Source organism: Neodothiora populina (assembly GCF_041146345.1).
Source record: "Neodothiora populina strain CPC 39397 chromosome Unknown canker_contig_12, whole genome shotgun sequence".
Taxonomy (NCBI): domain Eukaryota; kingdom Fungi; phylum Ascomycota; class Dothideomycetes; order Dothideales; family Dothioraceae; genus Neodothiora; species Neodothiora populina.
This window is the reverse complement of record NW_027191404.1, coordinates 2,486,692-2,504,490: the sequence shown is the minus strand read 5'-3', so window position 1 is coordinate 2,504,490 and position 17,799 is coordinate 2,486,692. Positions and strand designations below refer to the sequence as shown.

At 52.9% G+C, this 17,799-nt stretch overlaps 4 protein-coding genes across 5 annotated transcripts; 2 read left to right on the top strand and 2 right to left on the bottom strand.

The window, feature by feature from the left end:
• Nucleotides 1-433: 433 nt before the first annotated feature.
• Nucleotides 434-3,125, top strand: AAFC00_001501 (uncharacterized protein; the record flags this gene model as incomplete). Of its 2 annotated transcripts, none has more annotated exons than XM_069348551.1 (3): nt 434-2,543; nt 2,598-2,779; nt 2,895-3,125. In XM_069348551.1, the coding sequence occupies 3 exons, from the start codon at nt 434-436 to the stop codon at nt 3,123-3,125; spliced, it is 2,523 nt and encodes an 840-aa protein (XP_069204172.1). The 2 variants fall into 2 exon arrangements, with proteins under 2 accessions (XP_069204172.1, XP_069204173.1); XM_069340700.1 differs by having other exon boundaries at nt 656-2,543.
• An 890-nt stretch (nt 3,126-4,015) lies between these two features.
• AAFC00_001500 (uncharacterized protein) lies at nt 4,016-6,014 on the bottom strand (the record flags this gene model as incomplete). The annotated part of the gene is made up of 3 exons (XM_069340699.1): nt 4,016-4,580; nt 4,657-5,285; nt 5,373-6,014. 3 exons carry the CDS (start codon nt 6,012-6,014, stop codon nt 4,016-4,018), a joined length of 1,836 nt encoding a protein of 611 aa, XP_069204171.1.
• A 2,903-nt stretch (nt 6,015-8,917) lies between these two features.
• On the bottom strand, nt 8,918-12,195 carry AAFC00_001499 (uncharacterized protein; the record flags this gene model as incomplete). The annotated part of the gene is made up of 2 exons (XM_069340698.1): nt 8,918-11,989; nt 12,061-12,195. The coding sequence occupies 2 exons, from the start codon at nt 12,193-12,195 to the stop codon at nt 8,918-8,920; spliced, it is 3,207 nt and encodes a 1,068-aa protein (XP_069204170.1).
• A 1,037-nt stretch (nt 12,196-13,232) lies between these two features.
• On the top strand, nt 13,233-17,589 carry AAFC00_001498 (uncharacterized protein; the record flags this gene model as incomplete). Its single annotated transcript, XM_069340697.1, has 2 exons — nt 13,233-17,016; nt 17,072-17,589. The coding sequence occupies 2 exons, from the start codon at nt 13,233-13,235 to the stop codon at nt 17,587-17,589; spliced, it is 4,302 nt and encodes a 1,433-aa protein (XP_069204169.1).
• Nucleotides 17,590-17,799: the final 210 nt, after the last annotated feature.

The window sequence follows — 17,799 nt, the reverse complement described above, 5'->3', positions numbered from 1 at the left end:
CAACTGCCGTTGCACGGACACCTAGACAGCGGAGGGGAAATCAAAAAGCCCTTGCAGCTGTCTCATGACATTTGGAAAATGAACAAGATATTACGAGCGTATCTTTTGCCTTGTAGCTATCTTAAAACTGGATAAGACAGATAGCCAATCAAGTTCCCGTTTTTAGCGAACAAATACCCTTTGCAAATCGATCGCATGCCAGATTGTGAAAGATTGTCGATCACTTTGTTAACCCCTCCAACCCCTCCATGACCCTGCACAGATTCGTGCCCCATGCCGCAGAATAAGGTACAGCGTTCCGAAAGCTTGTGAAGCAGCTATCTCGTCTTGGCATCTCCGGCGCATCGGTAACGTCGTTCTGTCTTTATTTCGTGTGACCGCTCCGTCTACTGTGACATGTCGGCCCTCGGCCAAGGACTGGGAATACGAGCAAATGGACCAATCAACCCAGAAGCAAAAGCGCGTGAGATCGCAGCTGAGTTGCGATCCATGTAGGATTGGCAAGCTCAAGTGCTCCAGGAAAAAGCCCTGTGATCAGTGTGAGAAGAGAAACAAGGCAGCCTCCTGTACATATCCAGCTCCTGTTTCAAAACCTCGTCGAGACAACAATGTCAAGGGTCGCATCCGCCATCTGGAGCAGTTGGTCGTGGATCTCATGAACTCCAAGTCCGCTGTGGACAGCACCGTCGCCAATGCGTACAGTGAACATAGCAGTAACTCTGTGGCTCACGTCGGCCAGGCTGAACAACCAAGCCACATAGCAAAGACGAATCAGAAAGAAATTCAACTGACGCCGCCTGATAGTGAGCAAGACTTTGTGACACGTCTAGGCGTCCCTGAGCCGAAAGTTCCCGATGACACCGGTTCTGCAGCTATTGGACAGCTAAAAATCAATGGTGGCGGGACGAGCTATGTTGGTTCAGCACACTGGGCGACTATCCTGGACGGTATAGCCGATCTGAAACGGGAGCTCGACAGCGATGATGACAATGATGCCACAATCGATGATGTGCTGCCAGGTCAGAATGAAGCATCGAACGTGACAGGTTCCACCGGGGTCACTGGGTCGCTGCTACAATCGCCGAAGGTACTTACAAAGTCTGAATTGCTACAGAGACTGCCTCCAAGACACAAGGTTGATCAGCTGCTAGCTACTTGGTTCAGTTCATCTGATCCATTCAAGGCCGTGATTCATAAAATACAATTTGAAATAGAGTACCAGCAGTTCTGGAATGACCCGCAAGCAGCGCCGACGATATGGATTGCGCTCTTGTACGCGATTATGAGTCTCGGATGCTTCTTCCGCCTGCAGAGATCAAAGGAATTTGCGACGCCACAAGCCCATGCTATTTGTTCAGAGGCCGACGAGTACCACAAGCTGTCGGCGTCGGCCCTTGTCTTAGGAGAGTACATGACACCAAAACCCTTTACGATAGAAGCTCTTCTCCTCTATCTTGGCTTGTGGCGGGCCAAAGCCGCTGACCTCGAAGTGTGGCTCCTTCTCGGAGTCGTTGTCAGACTTGCTCTCCGCATGGGGTATCACCGAGACGCCAGTCATTATGGCAAACTCTCTCCATATGCGTGCGAGATGCGGCGACGGACTTATGCAATTTTGTACATGTCTGATGTTCTCATCTCGTTTCATCTAGGTCTGCCGGGGATGTTGCGTACTATTCAAAGTGACACTCAGCCTCCTCACAATATCCTAGACCAGGACTTTGGTGTTGACTCGATTGCACTTCCTCCTGAACGCCCGGTAGAAGAGTTCACTCCGTCGGCTTACGGCAATGCAAAAGTCAGGATATGTCGGGTATTTTCAAACGCTGCGGAATTGTCGCATTTGACCAGTCCGCCATCATACGATGCGGTCATGGCTGTCGATGCCGAATTAGAACATGCAAGTGCAAATATACCTCCCTCGCTACGAAAGAAGGCCTTCGAGATGCGAGTAACGGAATCCCCAGAAGTCATACTTTGCTGCATCAACCTAGATATCTTGCTGTTGAAAACCAAATGCGTGCTTCACAGACGATTCATGGTCAATTCTGCAACGGAGCCGGCCATGGCGTACTCACGCAGGGCATGCGTCGAGTCCTCAATGCAAATGCTTCGACATCATCACACCACGAGCGAAGCAAGCAGGGCTGGAGGCCGACTCGAAAGTGTTTCCTGGTACATCGAGTCCTACGCGAAAGCGGACTTCTTGATGGCTGCGATGATTGTCTGCCTTGAACTCAACCAATCTGGACAGGAGGGGTGCTCTGGCTCTGCATCAACGGAATCCGTGGTTGCAACGCGAGAGGAGATGATGAAGGCATTAGAAAAGACAAAAGCCATCTGGGAAGAGTCGATTCGCGAAACAACACAATTGTTGGGTCAAGGCGACGCGATGAAACGATATGCACTCAATGACAACGCGATCATGCAAGATACCATGAAGGCGTGCAAGGCTATGGAGAGGATGTTGCATATTGTCAAGAACAGACAGAACAAGCCCAACGCAGCTTTTCTACAGACGGGCCCTTCGACTTTATCTACATCAGGTCCGCGATTCTTTCCTTATTTCCTCGGTGCTTTTCACACTAACGACTTACCAGTCTCCACTTGGCCCGCGTCGACTCCTTCCAGCGTCACGAACAGCACAATGGTACCGAATATGCACACTATAGATCAAGACTGGCAATATGGCGGCGGTGGCGGCTATGCGAAAACGACAGGACTGCAGGACCTCAACCCGACGTTCGACAGTATGATGTCCGACATTCAAAACATCGACTGGGTAAGCACCTCTTTTTTCCCCTTCCGGAACCAATCCATACTCTTGTTCCAGCCCCTTTCTGTTTTGATTTTCGGTTTCCTTTTTCGCTAACACGTTTTCGCTTACGCGATAACAGACAACATGGGAGCAACAACTAGGCGCGCAAAACCAAGAAGACATTCTGAATTGGAGAATAGATGATTTGATGGGAGACGGGGGATTCAGCACTGATGATTTGACGGTAGAGCTTTCTTCTGCTCAGCCACTAACTACGACGACGACGACGACGACGACGACAACGGCAATACCATCAGTCTTGAATGCAGGGAGCGGTGCTATTGTCAAGGACAATGACGCATGGTTATGATAGATTTCTCGGGTATGAGTCCATGAGTAGCCCCAATCACAACACTCGAGTACCTAGTCGGTACATGACACTCAACTGTTACATGTGCTGGCTCAAGTACCTGCTGTACAACGTCCAAGCAGCAGCCAACAACATATATGAACAAGTACCGTAGCTGATCTATGTATACAGTACATTATAAGCAGCTTGCGTAAGGTATAGACAATTAAGTGACGTGAATAATGGTACACTCAAAGCAGGCTGACAAGACTCTTGCGCAGGCAGTCGATGTACCATACACAGACGAGCCATAAACGAGCGGTCCCCCAAAAAAGTGAAAGGTGAAAAAGTGGGGGAAAAAAAAGGGTATGAAAACCTAAACATCAACTACTGAGCCAGGTAGGCCATCTCATCTATCTCATCATTGGAACTAATACCGGTACATTATCTTTTTCTCTCTCTCCTTATGGCTTTGATTTTTCCCTTTTTCCCTGCCTCTGCCCCTTTTGCTCCCTTCCCTAGGTTGGAGATGAGATTTACATTATTTGTTTTGAGCTTCTTTTTCTTCTCTTTCTCTCTATCTTTTGGTTTATCTATCGTACACGACATATTTCAGGGTTTTATCGTACATATACACATACATGATCCACAGCTGAGAGGCCGTGCGTAGCGTAGTTTAGTCGTGTTACAAGGCTTGCGTCACGGGTTCTTCTTCTTCTGATGAATTTCTGCAGTCGGATCTTGACAAGTGGAAACTTTGACTTGGGCGGAACCGCGCAGATGGGACCAGCCGAGAGTAAGGAACAGTCTTGCTTTCCTTTTGTTGAGATTTCCGGTCATGTGTTCTTTTTCTCGCTGTTGATTCCTCATCGTCCCTTTTCCTCGTCGTGGAAAGAAGTACAAACAAGAAATCAGAGCCTGTCCACCGTCGACGAAGTGCCGAGGCCGGCTCCAGAGGCGCCAGCAGGAGTAGAAGTGGCGGCGGCGGCGGCGGCGTCTGCCTCGTCGTGCATGCCGCCCATACGTCTCTGATGCTGAGCATGAAGATGCGAGTGGTGATGAGCATTAGCAGCAGCAGCAGAAGCAGAAGCAGAAGCGGGCTTCCACTTTGGCGACGACGACACCTTCCTCTCGCCAGCCAATTGACCCTGCGGATCGACCTCCCTCCAACTACCCCGTCCACCCCTGCCTTTTCCCACGCCTCCCTGGTCCAGACTGCCGCCTTCGCCCCACATGCTCAGTCTCTGCACTTTGCGGAGTTTGCGCAGTCCGTAGACGATTGCTGCGACGGCGAAGACGCCGCACGACACGGATACCAGGGGGAAGCCGAAGTCGGTTTCTTCGATGAAGTTCTTGAGGTTCATGCCGTAGAGGCCGGCGAAGAAAGTGCCGACTCCGATGCCCAGGGTTAGGATTGTGAATTTCAGGTCGAGAAGCATTAGGGAGTTACGGTTGGCGTCGAGTATTGCTTTGACGCTGGGTTGTGGGTTGCAAAATTAGTTTCAAGTCGTTATATGTGTTGTGATATTGGAAAGGGACAAAAACAACTTACATTTCTTCCGTGTTGCGGATGTTGCTGACCAAATTGCCACTGACCTGGACGATTTCGTCGCACACTTTGTGGTACGACTCGAGGAGCATCTCGACTTCCTGATGGTCGTCCTCGCCGCGCTTGATGCCTGCCGCTTTCTCGCTGAGATACATTGACGCGAGATCGTCGTCTGCCTCTAGCAGATCATCAATGGCGTCTCTCACGAGTCGCGCTTTCTGTTCGAAGGTGCCCAGTTTCTTGGAGTAGATCAGCAGATGACGCAGCTTGTCCCTGTCGATATCTTCCTCTAGCTCCCTCAGGACTTTGACGACGGGCACTCTGACGCCTTCAAATTCGCCTTCCAGGCCGGCGGTGACGCTGATCAGCACGGCTTCGAGAGCGCGGAACTCGTAGGGAAGAGAACCCGCTGCTCGTCCTTCGCGCAGCTGCAGTTTGCCTTCTAGATCGTACATGAACAGAGACTGGGTGTGCGAGTCTGTGGTTCCGTAGGCGTCGAAGACGAGCACGCGGTTGTGCTTGATGAGACAGCGGATGTGGAGCAGGTTTATCAGGATCGCCGAAGAGCGCACGAGGATGTGAGGAAGCGTGGAGGAGTCGATCTTGCGGAGATCTCGGGGCAGGAGACCGTACTGTTGTTTTCTCAATCATTAGCCCAGGCTCGTAAAACATGGGTCAAGGCAACGGCCGTGTCCAAGGGTAAGAGACATAGACAATACCTTTGCAATAAGCTCGCTCTTCTTGAACGCTCCATTGACCAAGGTGACATTTCCATTCTCGTCAAACTCCGTACACCGTAATCTCAACTCATTGATCGGAGTGATCCTGCTCAAGGACGAACTGTCGTCCAACAGACTGGGACCAGCGGGAGGCAAATCATTCGGCTGCAGCGGTCCGGCCGACTTTTGTCGCATGCGCTGCCACGGTCTGAACGTTCGGTTTTCCTTTGTGGACGTTGTGAATGTGCGGATACTGTTCGCCGTGGCTGAGAAGCCTTTCCTGCTGTTCCTGTTGTCTGCACAAGACGAGAGTCCACGCTTGAATATACCCGCGGCACCTTGACTTTGCAATTCACTGGTGTTTCTCGAGCGCCTTGTCGTTGTCGGTACTTCATGACCTGCTCCAAAGCGACTGGTTATCTTCACTCCATCCGTCGCATTCCTCGCTCCCGCTCCCGCAGTCCCACAAAGTGTCGAAGCAGCTCGAGTACGAGTCCAGCACGTCGTCTTGGTCGGCGGCGCTGCTGCGACAACCCTCTTCTGAGAGGCGAGAAAAGACAGCGAATCTGCTTGAATGCGCAGGAATCTCAGGACAGCAGGAGACGGAGCAGGGAGATGGCCCAGGCCTCCTACTGCTTTCATCTCTTTTTTCTGTTCCTCTTCTTATATTCGCTGCCTCTGCTCTTTTCCGTGCTCTCTATGATTTTCCGACCAATGCGAAGAAGATAGTTAATCTTTCTTGCTCTGTTTTGGCAGATCTGAATTGTGATACCCGTTCGTCTGTCTCTTGCCACATTGGACAAGATGAGACACCTTATCGTACGGAGAACGCTCTTCTTGTTTTCCTCCGTCAGAGGTACCGTGATCTCTTTTTTGTCTCTCTGACGGCCAAAAGAATCAGAGTTGACTCAAACCTAGACTCGACGCCGAGAGAGGAAATTAATTGCTAGACCGAAACTTGTACAGTATATATACTTTACAGGCTGGCGGCCGGGGTGGCCGTCTCGTAAACTCCGGAGATATAACTAAGGTATTATTTTGTAGCGAAAGGTACAGGTACTTCATCTGCTGTCTGACTGTTTGCGATTTGGACAAACTTGATTTTTTGGTGAACTGGAGCTGGGCTGGAGGCAGACCCTGTCCGTGATACTGCTATTACTCTCTTATGGTTTTCATGGCTATATTTGTGGTGATTGCGTCGTTTGTGATGTGTTGATGTGTATATATCTTGATCCATGTATAAACATAACAGTATGGCACTGTAGGATGCTGAATGCAATGTTGTGGAGTGGGGGGGGGGGACACATGATTGCCTTGCGCGTCTCACTTCCCCTATAAGCACCAAGTCACAGTGCAAGTGCATCAAGGACCGAGGAAACAGAAAGATCGATATTTTGGGTCATACACATCGTAAGCAATCAGAAACAGAACGCCTCACACCACAGCATGTGGACCCATATAATGCGGCTGCACCTCACTCCACTCCTCATCCTTATGACTCCTCCTCAGCGCCTCGACCAGCGCCACAGCACTAATGAGCACCTCCTCGACCTCTCTCTCGCCCATGCCCATCTTCTCAAACTCGAGCAACAACTCCTCGGCGTCCGACACCTCGATCCTAGCCACCACATGCCCCTTTCTGCCGTTGTCCCTCAGCTCCCACCCCCCGTCTTGGTGCCTGTCTTTGCACCAGTAATAAAACCTGCGTTCGGGTCCACTGATCCCGTTGCCTTTGAGCATCGACTCGAACTTCCACCTGTTCTTGTTCGTGGGCAGCCGACCGTCGTGTTCCATGCGCGTGTGCCCGACCCCGTGCAGATCGATATCGATGGCTGATTTCGCCATGTGGAACCGAATACTGCCGACCGGCTGGCCCGTCGTGGTCCGCGTCAGAGTCAACAGAGGCTTGGTGGAGAAGGGCGAGGGCAGGTGCACTGCGTTGCGCGTTATGCTGATGAACGTGTTGTTTGTCAGCACGTCGCGCACGGCGATCTTGGTGATTCGCAATGGCGCCGGGAAGGCTGGTTCGAAGGAGCTGGCTGTGTACGGCGAGCTGAGTGATTCTGTCTCGTTGACGGATCCCGTGAAGTCCGCTGTGAATGGGTCCCATTCCATGAAGCTGTCGCGAGCGGCGGCGCGGTGCTTGTCGTGTTGGTCGAGGGGGTCTGTCTCTGTTGACTCTTCTTGTCGATTTTGTTCATGTTTTCGCTGATATCCTTCCTGGGTGGGTTGTCGACTGGTCGTCAGTGGAAACTCCCGTACGACTACATCTTGATAAGGCGCAGAAGCCGACCGTTGCCGCGTCACGACTGGAGGCAATGGATGTGATGCGACTTCTAACAGGGCTCGAGACGATGTAGGCATAGTGCTGACGTCCTCCGACATTCGTCGATTTGAATGGCCTTGATGCTGGTGATGGTGCTGAGTAGGCGGAGGCGTCGGAAGCCGTGTGCTTGCAAAAGTGTGTCGCACAGGACTCGTCACGTAGTCGTAGTCGTGGGAAGCCATATCACGTATTTTGGTTTTCAAGGCAGTTCGATAGTATCAAGATAGGAAACGTTATAGATGAGATATTCGACAGGAAATATGCGGCAGAAAAAGGGGTTCAGACTTATTCTTTGAATCTCAAAGACCTACATGGAGACCAGAAGCAGATATATATCTACGCAATCCCCTACCCTGTCAAATTCACATGTGGGACAAAAAGCATACGAATGCTCATCCAGAGACCCTCATTACGCAGTAGCCGGACAGACCAGCAAGAGAGGACCTACATTACCGCTGGCTATCGGTCTTCGGTCCCGCGGCAAGATCGGTCATCATCAGATAGAAGTCAGGAGGCCTGATGACTCTATTGATCCCGACTTTTCTACACAGGGTCCACACCAAGTCATCATCATTCGTTTACAACATGGCTGGAGTGCGTGCGGTAAAGTAGGGTAGGAGGCAGCGGAGGACGGAAGACCAGGGATACCGAGACGGGCAGTTATACAGCAGAAAGTCTTCTTGCCACCGCGCTAGAAGGGCCTGATCTTCATCTAGTCTGCCTCTACAATACCTGTGATTTGTCGAAGGATGCTAGTGAACCCGGAAGAGGGTCAGCAAGGTAAGGGTAAGGCAAGGGGACAAATTGAAGTATGATGTATGGCGTCAAAGAAGGAAGGATGGCGGCGGGAACCAACGTCGAGATCTGGGGGAAACAAGGGTCCGCTCTAAACCGATTTTTGCCGACTTTTGACGTTCCTATTGCGGCCCGTTCTAATACAAAACCACTGATGCAACTATACCAAATGACCCAGATTGACGGATATACTCAGATCAGAAAATCTGGGTCCTCGTCGGAATCGGTGACGTTGACGTGGTCAGTTGACAACTTCTAGAAAAAGTTTTTGTTCCAATGTGACCATCTTTCGGATCTCTCGAAGATCAATCAATCTAGACGCCTGAATCCTCCCATGGCGCGCATATGTAATCGCGGCAGGGATGTACAGTACATGTACAACTACTGTGTATCTATGCTACATGTGTATTCTGACAAACCCATATCAGACTCTCGCCGCCCTGAGATAACCAATCATACCATTACAGTATTCACTGAGCGTCTCGACCCTTTCCTTCTCAGCCCTTGCGGCACCCTGCCACTCTTCCACTGCGTCCCTTAGATCCTCGTCTTCTCCGATGACGTCCGCGTGCACCTTCAAGAAGACAGCCATCCAAGCCTGACCCAGCTCAAAGTCTCTCTTGCTTCGCATTAGACTTGTCAATGCCTCTACGAAAGCCACGAGCTCGTTGGCCTGATGATCATCACCGGACAGAGAAGTCGTTGCAGAAGAGAGCGAGCGGATCTCGACATCGGCAGCTGCGGGATTCAGCGTCTTGAGATGAGACACGAAGCCGCTGTAATCCGCCGTGTCGGCAGCATTTCGTAGGTGACTGGTAAAAGTACCGAGTTTGCCTCCGCGGTCCATTCTCATGATTCTGCTTCTCTCCTGCTCGAGACTTGCAAGGTCTTGTGAATGAGCATCTTGGCGGAGAGCAGGGTTGTTCTGACGCTCTTGCAGAGACGGCAAGAAGAAAGGCGCCTTTTCTGGCTTCTTCGGGGGTGCAATGGGCTTGTTGCGTTGTCGGATGACGTCCAAGTGGAGCAGGTTCTGCCAACGAGAGCGCGGTACCAATGACAGAGACACAAGGTCTTGTGACAACGACGCCAGGTCAGCGTCAAGCGAGTCAATGGTGTCGAGGTCAAAGTCTTCCTCTTCTTCCCCTTCCGCAGAGTTGGCGAGTGTCCCGATAAGTGATTCGCCACCCTCGCCGGAAACAGTCGGGGCTTGAGCCTGTGATTGGTTGATGGTCGATAGTTCGGCCTCCGTGATGTGTCGAGTTGGGACGTGGGTGAACAGCGTCTTGTTCGACCAAATGTCGACGCCCACGTGTTCGGTGCTCGCAGTCGCAAAGTACTCTCCAGTTGGCGAAAAGGAAATAGCGCTGCAGCCGGAGGGGAGCTTAAAGGCATCAATCAAATGACCGGTCGGTAGATCCCAGGCGCAGACAAGCGAAGATGTCGCTGCAAGGATCCATCTTCCGTCACTCGAGAATGTGAAGTCGGGAAATTGCACCGCAGTAGGAGTAGATTTCCTCGTCAGTTTCAGCTCACGAATGAGCTTGTAGGTAGTGATGTCGATGACTCGGATGCAACCGTCGTGGCAGGCAAATGCAGCAAGCTCGGAGCCCCGGTTCAAGCGCATGCCTGTAATTTGCACGGCCCCAGACCAGTCGATCTCGTGCGAAAGCCGACCGGTGTGGAAGTCCCAGAACTTGATCTTCCCGTCGGCACCGCAGCTTATCACCGTCCTGTTCAGGTTGTCAACGGCCAAGCCAGTGATGGCGGCAGTGTGTTTGCCTTGACCGCGATAGAATCTCGCTTTTGTGACATTGGCCGAGGGGGCAATCTCTTCGTCGGCTTTTAGCAGGTCAATTTTGAGTTGGCGAGCCTGAGCGGGTGTGAGTCGTGCAGGATATCTTTGTCGGTGGTTGCCAGACTGCAAGTTGAACATGTCAATGCCACCGTTGGCGGAACCGACAAGGGCAAAGGTTCCACAAGGAGAGATGGCAACGCTCTGAACTGCAGCCTGATCAGAAGTCTCAAAGGCCCAACGACCGGCCTTTTTCCTTCCCCAGAACCAAGTCCTGGCCTTGTTGTCGCCTTCATGGGCGGTGACGACACTCTCCCAGCCTGTCATGCCGCTGCTTTCTGTGTTGCTGGCACCCTTGGCTTTTCCTGAGTTTTGCCAGATAGGTTGCTTGCCAGGAATGGCGCCCATGCCGCCGTCGCGATTCAGCGAGCAAGCGATAGCGGTGATGGGGGGAGCCTTGAGGCCCTCGATGCTGTCTCTGCCCTCGGAGGCGAGTATGCCCATCTTTCGTGCTTTCTTTGTGACATTGCCTTGGGAGAGTTCGGAGCTCTGTCCATCGCGACGCAAACTCCATCCCCACAAGCTGCGGTCTCTACTGGTGCTCAGTAGCCACTTGCCGCTGGCATCTGATCCATCGGAGGCAGCAGGCAGGAAAGCGAGGGTTGTGACGGGCGCACCGTGTCCACTGCGATGATGAAGGATACGAGGGACGGGCGAGAAAGGAGTATGATCAAAGATCCAGGTCTTGAGGGAATTGTCAGGACCGGATGAGACAAGGATGGCCTGGCCAGGAAGAAATTGGATCCTGCTGACGCCACCGAGTGAGTCGGCAGAGGGTGCGGCGTGTGCACCACGTAGGACACCTGCCTTACGACCACCGTTGTTGAGGTCCCAGAGGGTGACATCACCGCTCTGGAGTGATGCCGTAGCCATGACACCCGTGTCTCTGCCATCTTCTCCTGCGCCCATCCCGTCCGTGCGGAAGGATATAGAGGTGATTGCCGGGCCCGAAGGACCCTCTCGGCTGTGGTTGAAGCGTAGAATGGTCTGGTCGGTGTGGACATTGTGGATGATCAGCGGGCCGGCCTCATAGGCGATGGCGACCAGAGACAGAGCAGGCGTCGGCTCGATGGCTGTGACGGCGCCAAAGTCTGCAGCAGGAGCAAGAATGGAGTAGAGGAGTTTGCCGCTAGATACGTTCCATAGCTCGACAGTGCCATCCTCTTTGCCGGCAAGGATCTTGTTCAGCATGGTGGGCATGGTGGTAATGCATGCGGTGAAGGGGTTGGAGGTGCTGCCTCGGAGGGTGGTGTAGAGTTCGAAAGTGTCGGATTTCCAGACAAGAATCTGCGAGCGGCAAGATGCAACGATCCACGACCCGAATATGCACAGCGTCTTGACGTCCTCTTGCAGATTCTTTGGCATCTCGAGTTCGGCGACCATCTTTCCACGCTTGAAGGCCCAGACACCTCTCTGAGAGGCGGCGGTCGCGGCTCCCCAGGCGGCGAACACCATGTCCTTCCATGCCATGCTTGCTGTGATGAATTCCGGAGTCTGTGGACGGGTGATGAAGTTGAGGTTGAGGCCCCTTCGCAGGTCGTAAGTCTGCAAGCTGCGCCCCACCGAAGTGGTGAGCTGGAAGGTCGTTTTGCCGAGGGGGGTGCTGGTGAAGGGGACCTGAGTGGGTGACACGAGTCCTACCGTCTGCGCAGAAGATGACGAGTCAGTATGAGATACATGAGAAAAGTTCAGGGAGTGATGCTGCCACGACTTGCCCTGTATGGCGCGAAGAGTCTCGATGTGCCGATCTTGTTTCTGTTTTCCTTGGAGACAGCATCATTGGTGCCGACTCTTTGTCGTTTGGCGACACGGCCGTCTGAGACGCCGCTGGGGTCCACGGCTGATGGCATTGTGTCGTGTGTGTATCTGTCGAGATGGAATTATTATTGATTCGATATTGATTCTCGACTTCAGAGAAATCTTTGCCAAGCCCGTCTGCTCCACGTTTTTGAGGATTGCCCGAGTAGAGGTCTGTGCCTCAGTGCAGTGGATTACTGCAGAGATCTTATCTTATCCATCTCCGCGTTCACTTTGCGGCGCCAAAAGCACTAATACCTTTAGGTATGGATTCATCTCTATCGCTGCTTGTTGGTGGGATCGTTGCTTGCTTGTGGTACGAGACAGACTTGGCTCGACTGGTGATAGTGCGACGTTAAACCTCTGGACTCTCCTCCTCCTGTGTATCTACAGTATCTATCGTTCGATGTCGTGTCCTTGGCTTGGCTCTTCACCCTTATATTCAGTGACCATGTGTGCCCAAAGACTGCATCGCGTTCCATCTCGCGTCTCCGTACCTGTAGTAAGAGCTTAGTCTACCACCGCAACAGTGAGAAATGGGCAGCGCCGAATCCAGGCCAGTGCACGCTCTGAAGCTCTCGCTTTGATCAACGGGTTTGACGACATGCCGAAACCCAAAATGGAGGAGCAACAGACGCAGTCGAAATCGTCGTCGTCGTCGTCGTCCCTGTCGTCTTTGCAGCGGAGATTGAGCAACGACAGCTCCAGATCCATTGTCCAGCCTGCTCCTGCTCCTGCTCCTGCTCCTGCTCCTGCTCCTGCATCTCCATCGCAGCACCTTCCTCCTGTCGCTGCTGCTGGCAGAAGAAGCATCAGTGTCAGCAAATATTCTGATCTAGACACTGCGAGTACCACTGCTGGAGAAGTCGACAAGGCCAGTATTTCTATGCCCACGGCCTCGTCGTCCTCTTCATCTTCGTCGCATGCATTAAAATCCCGCTATAACACCATTTCCGACTCTCAACGACGCCCATCTTCTACCTATTCCAGATCTTCATATTCTTCCACCTCGCTTCACCGCAGGTTTTCTGATCATCATCATCATCATCATCATCTTCCCCACCCACATCTTATCCCACCCTACAGTGCAATGACGGGAATTGGCATTGGCATTGGCGGTGGCAATGTCCCCCTGCCTGATTCCTCGGCCATTGAGGACGACCACGATGCCACTCCCACCACAGACGTGAGACAAGGAGACAACATCTCGCCCACTCCTTCCTTGTTGGAGTCTACACAGAACCACCCTCGCTCCGACCCCGACGCCGACTCGAATCGTGTGTCCTTCTCTTCCATCTACCAGATAGGCTCTGCCTTGTACGATCGCGCTAGAGGCGCCATGGGCAGCGGAAGTGCTGCCGGCAGTGGGCCCAGCTCCGTTGCGGGCTCTGAGCCAGACATTTCCCACCCCCACAGCTCTGTCTCTGCCACCTCTCAGCCCCACACACCCACCGCTGCCAGTGTACCGCTGTCGCCTTCCATCCCTCAATGCTCCAGGGAAGCCGCACTCCTGCCACCCTCGGAGCCGCACTCGTCTGCTGCCTCGCCGCGAAACAGCATCATAGGCCAGCCACCGCCCCCACGTGGTGCATCGCGCCAGTCTGCTACTGTCCGTGGGAGGACCCCAGTCTCAAGGCGAGTCAGCGGAAGCACAGTCAACAGCGCCAGCCCCAGCACAGAGCGGCCCGGCGAGGACAAGCCTGCTCCCATAGGCAAGATCGGAGTTTGTGCGCTCGATAGCAAGGCGAGGAGCAAACCTAGTAGGAACATCCTCAACAGATTGATCGCCAACGGAGAATTCGAGGTTATTGTCTTCGGTGACAAGGTCATCCTCGACGAAGATGTTGAGAACTGGCCCATCTGCGACTTTCTCATTTCTTTCTTTTCTGATGGCTTTCCACTCGACAAAGCCATTGCCTACGCCAAACTGAGGAAGCCTTTCTGCGTCAACGACCTGCCCATGCAGACCATTCTCTGGGACCGTCGTATCTGTCTTATGATACTCGACAAACTCAATGTGCCCACGCCTGAACGCCTCGAGGTCAACCGCGACGGAGGCCCCAAGGTCAAAACCTCGGATATCGCGCAGAGAGTGCTTGAGAAGACGGGCTTGATAGTCCATGTCATGGATGAAGAGGTGCCCGAGCCTATACAAGAGCCTGTCGTCGAACTGCTGGACGATGGCGATACAATCTCCGTTAATGGCAAGAAGCTGACCAAACCCTTTGTCGAGAAGCCCACCGACGGAGAGGACCACAACATCCACATCTACTACCCCAAGAACCAGGGTGGTGGCGGTCGCAGGCTCTTCCGCAAGGTGAACAACAAAAGCTCCGAGAAGGACGATACACTGACCGTGCCACGCGCAATCACCGAGCCTGGTAGCAGCTACATTTACGAGCAGTTTTTGAAAGTGGAAAATGCCGAGGATGTCAAGGCCTACACGGTCGGCACCGATTATTGCCACGCCGAGACTCGCAAGTCGCCTGTCGTCGATGGCGTCGTCAAGCGCAACCCCAATGGCAAAGAAGTCCGCTATGTCACCAGTCTAGGCAAAGAAGAGGCAGGCATGGCCGCTCGCATCGCCGAAGGGTTCGGCCAAAGGATCTGTGGGTTCGATCTGCTGCGTGTCGGAGACAAGAGTTATGTCATCGATGTCAATGGCTGGAGTTTCGTCAAAGACAACAACGACTACTACGACAAATGCGCCACCATCCTGAAGTCCATGTTCATTCGCGAAAAGATACGATGGGAGCAGAAGCATGTGGTGTCAGAGTCTGAAGAGCCCACCGACAGCCAGAGCGAGCCGCCTCTGCATCGCAAGGGCACCATGTCGAGCCACCGCACTGCTTTGAAGTCTGTCCTGCGTTCGCCCAGTGTGTCAAAGCTCCGAGATCTCGGCAACCGTCACCACCACAAGCCGGCGAACAGCTCGCCTGACATCTCCGGTACGACTTCGCCCTTGACCTCTCCACCGAGCTTTGAGAAACCCGCCCTGGCGAGGGCGCCGACCGTTCCACCTTCGCAGACTGAGCCACTGCCGCCTCCCGTCTTGGACGACAGCGAAGCAGTACTCGAGTCTCAGGAGTCTGAACACGAAGAACCTACCGAACCTGCCCCGGTGCCCGCGTCCAAGTCACAGTGGAAGCTCAAGGGCATGGTCTCTGTCATCCGTCATGCCGATCGCACACCGAAGCAGAAGTTCAAGTTTACCTTTCACACGAAACCGTTTGTGGATCTCCTAAAGGGCCACAGAGAGGAAGTCTTGCTTGTCGGTGAAGCCGCACTCGCAAGCGTGCAAGACGCTGTCAAACTTGCTTTGCAGGAAGGCGAAGAAGACAAGACCAAGTTGCTGACGCTGCAGAACGCACTGACAAAGAAGGGCAAATGGCCTGGCACCAAGGTTCAGATCAAGCCAATGTTCCGCAAGCCTAAGAAGGAGGAGCTGCCCGCTGAACTTCGTGAAGACGCTGTCATGGGTTCCGAAAGCGAAAGCCAGAAGAAGGACAAGAAGGAAAAGAAAGACAAAAAGGACAAACAAGACAAGGAGCTGCGCGCTCCAGAGCACCAACGTAGCGAGTCAATGTCGGATGTGACGCTCTCAAGGATATCTGCTGAAGAGAACAACCTCGTCTTGGACAAGCTACAACTCGTCATGAAGTGGGGAGGCGAGCCCACCCATTCGGCAAGATACCAGGCCACCGATCTCGGCGAACAGATGAGAAACGACTTGCTGCTGATGAACCGCGATGCCCTCAAGGATGTTTCAATCTTCAGCTCGTCCGAGCGTCGCGTCAACACCAGTGCCCAGATCTTTGCCTCGTCATTCCTGGATCAAAAGGAGCTTGCTCCAGACTTTATCCATGTGAGGAAGGATCTGCTAGATGACTCCAATGCAGCCAAAGACGAGATGGACAAGGTCAAGAAGAAGCTCAAGGGTCTCCTCCGTCAAGGAAAACAAGCCCCCGAGCAATTCGCATGGCCCAAGGACGGAACGCCCGAGCCTTATGTTGTCGTTCGGAACGTTGTAGAACTCATGAAGTTCCACCGCCGCGTCATGCGTCACAACTTTACAAGGCTAGGATCGGAAGCCGAGAACTCGCTTGAGAAACTCAAGAGCCCTTCGAGAAACGGCTCCGATACTAGCCTTGACACAACCAAGAGTCACGACAGCATGGCCAAGGTTGATCCCAAGACTATCCAGTCGAGGTGGTGTGCTGGCGAGGATGCGTCGCTCTTCAAGGAGCGATGGGAAAAGCTTTTCGACGAATTCACCGATGCCGAAAAGGTCGACCCTAGCAAGATCAGTGAACTCTACGACACGATGAAATTCGATGCTTTGCACAATCGACAATTCCTCGAGTGGGTCTTTACACCGAGTAGCGATATGGTCGAGGATGGCAACGATGCAGATAGCACACTCAAGAGGACCGCATCATCTGACCTCCGTGAAGAGTTCACCCAGACTCACGATGGACTCGCACCTTCCAAGGAATCCAAGAACAGCAACGATGCCGTGGAAGACAAGCCCGAGACCAAAGACAAGGGATCGCTCGGGCAAAGGCTCAACGCTCGAAGGAAATCTCACAATGCTGCTGCTTCGCTGAGACAGGTGCAAGCTGGCTTGTCCAACAAGGGCACATCGCACCCCGAGTCTTATTTCTCACTGTTCACTGGCAATGCCGGCGTTCCAGAGTCCAAGGTGAAGGTTGACGCTCGCCTGGAGAGGCTAAGAGAACTGTACAGGTTCTCCAAGGTCCTCTTTGACTACATTGGACCTCAAGAATACGGTATGCTGGATAGTGAGAAGCTCGAGATTGGTCTATTGACTAGTCTGCCCCTGCTCAAGGAAATTGTCAAGGACTTGGAAGAATGTAAGTATTGACTACAGTCGTCTTGCTGCATTGAATGCTAACAAAAACATTTTAGTGCAAGCCTCGGATGACGCAAAGTCATTCATCTACTTCACCAAGGAATCGCACATCTACACCTTGCTGAACTGTATTCTGGAAGGTGGCGTACAGACCAAGATTGCCCGCAATGCCATACCGGAGCTGGACTACCTCTCACACATCTGCTTCGAGCTCTACGAGTCTGAGAACGAAAGACCAAACGACAGCGATCCGGATTCGGAAGCCACATTCAACTACAGCATCCGCATCACCATTTCGCCAGGCTGTCACGCCTTTGATCCCCTCGATGTGCAACTAGACTCGAAGCATTGCATCGGATGCACGCCTCGCAGGAGTCTGACCCCTCACGGTGACTACAAGGAAGTCCTGGCGACGCTGAGGGCCAAGTTCCACACGGTCAAGTTGCCAAAGAGCTTCTTGGCTATTAATCTTAGCGACAAGTTTAATATCTCCAAGCAGGAAGATGGTCCCAAGGGGGACTCTGAAGGGAAGATTAGTGTGGTCGAGGCTAGCCCTATAGCTCCTGCGCATTGATCTGGGTATAGAGGGGCTCAAGTATTGTTTGACAGTCGTTCGAAAATTTGGGGTCTAGATGATGTGGTTTTCCTATTGCTGCCACTTTTCTCGGGTTCATCGTTGCAGGGACGCAGTCATTGGTTTCACCAGATCAAGGGAGGGTATCTGTCAAGGAAGCGGAAGGAGGAGAATCGGCGCTCTCACCTCCAGGAAACAGACGGAAGGAAG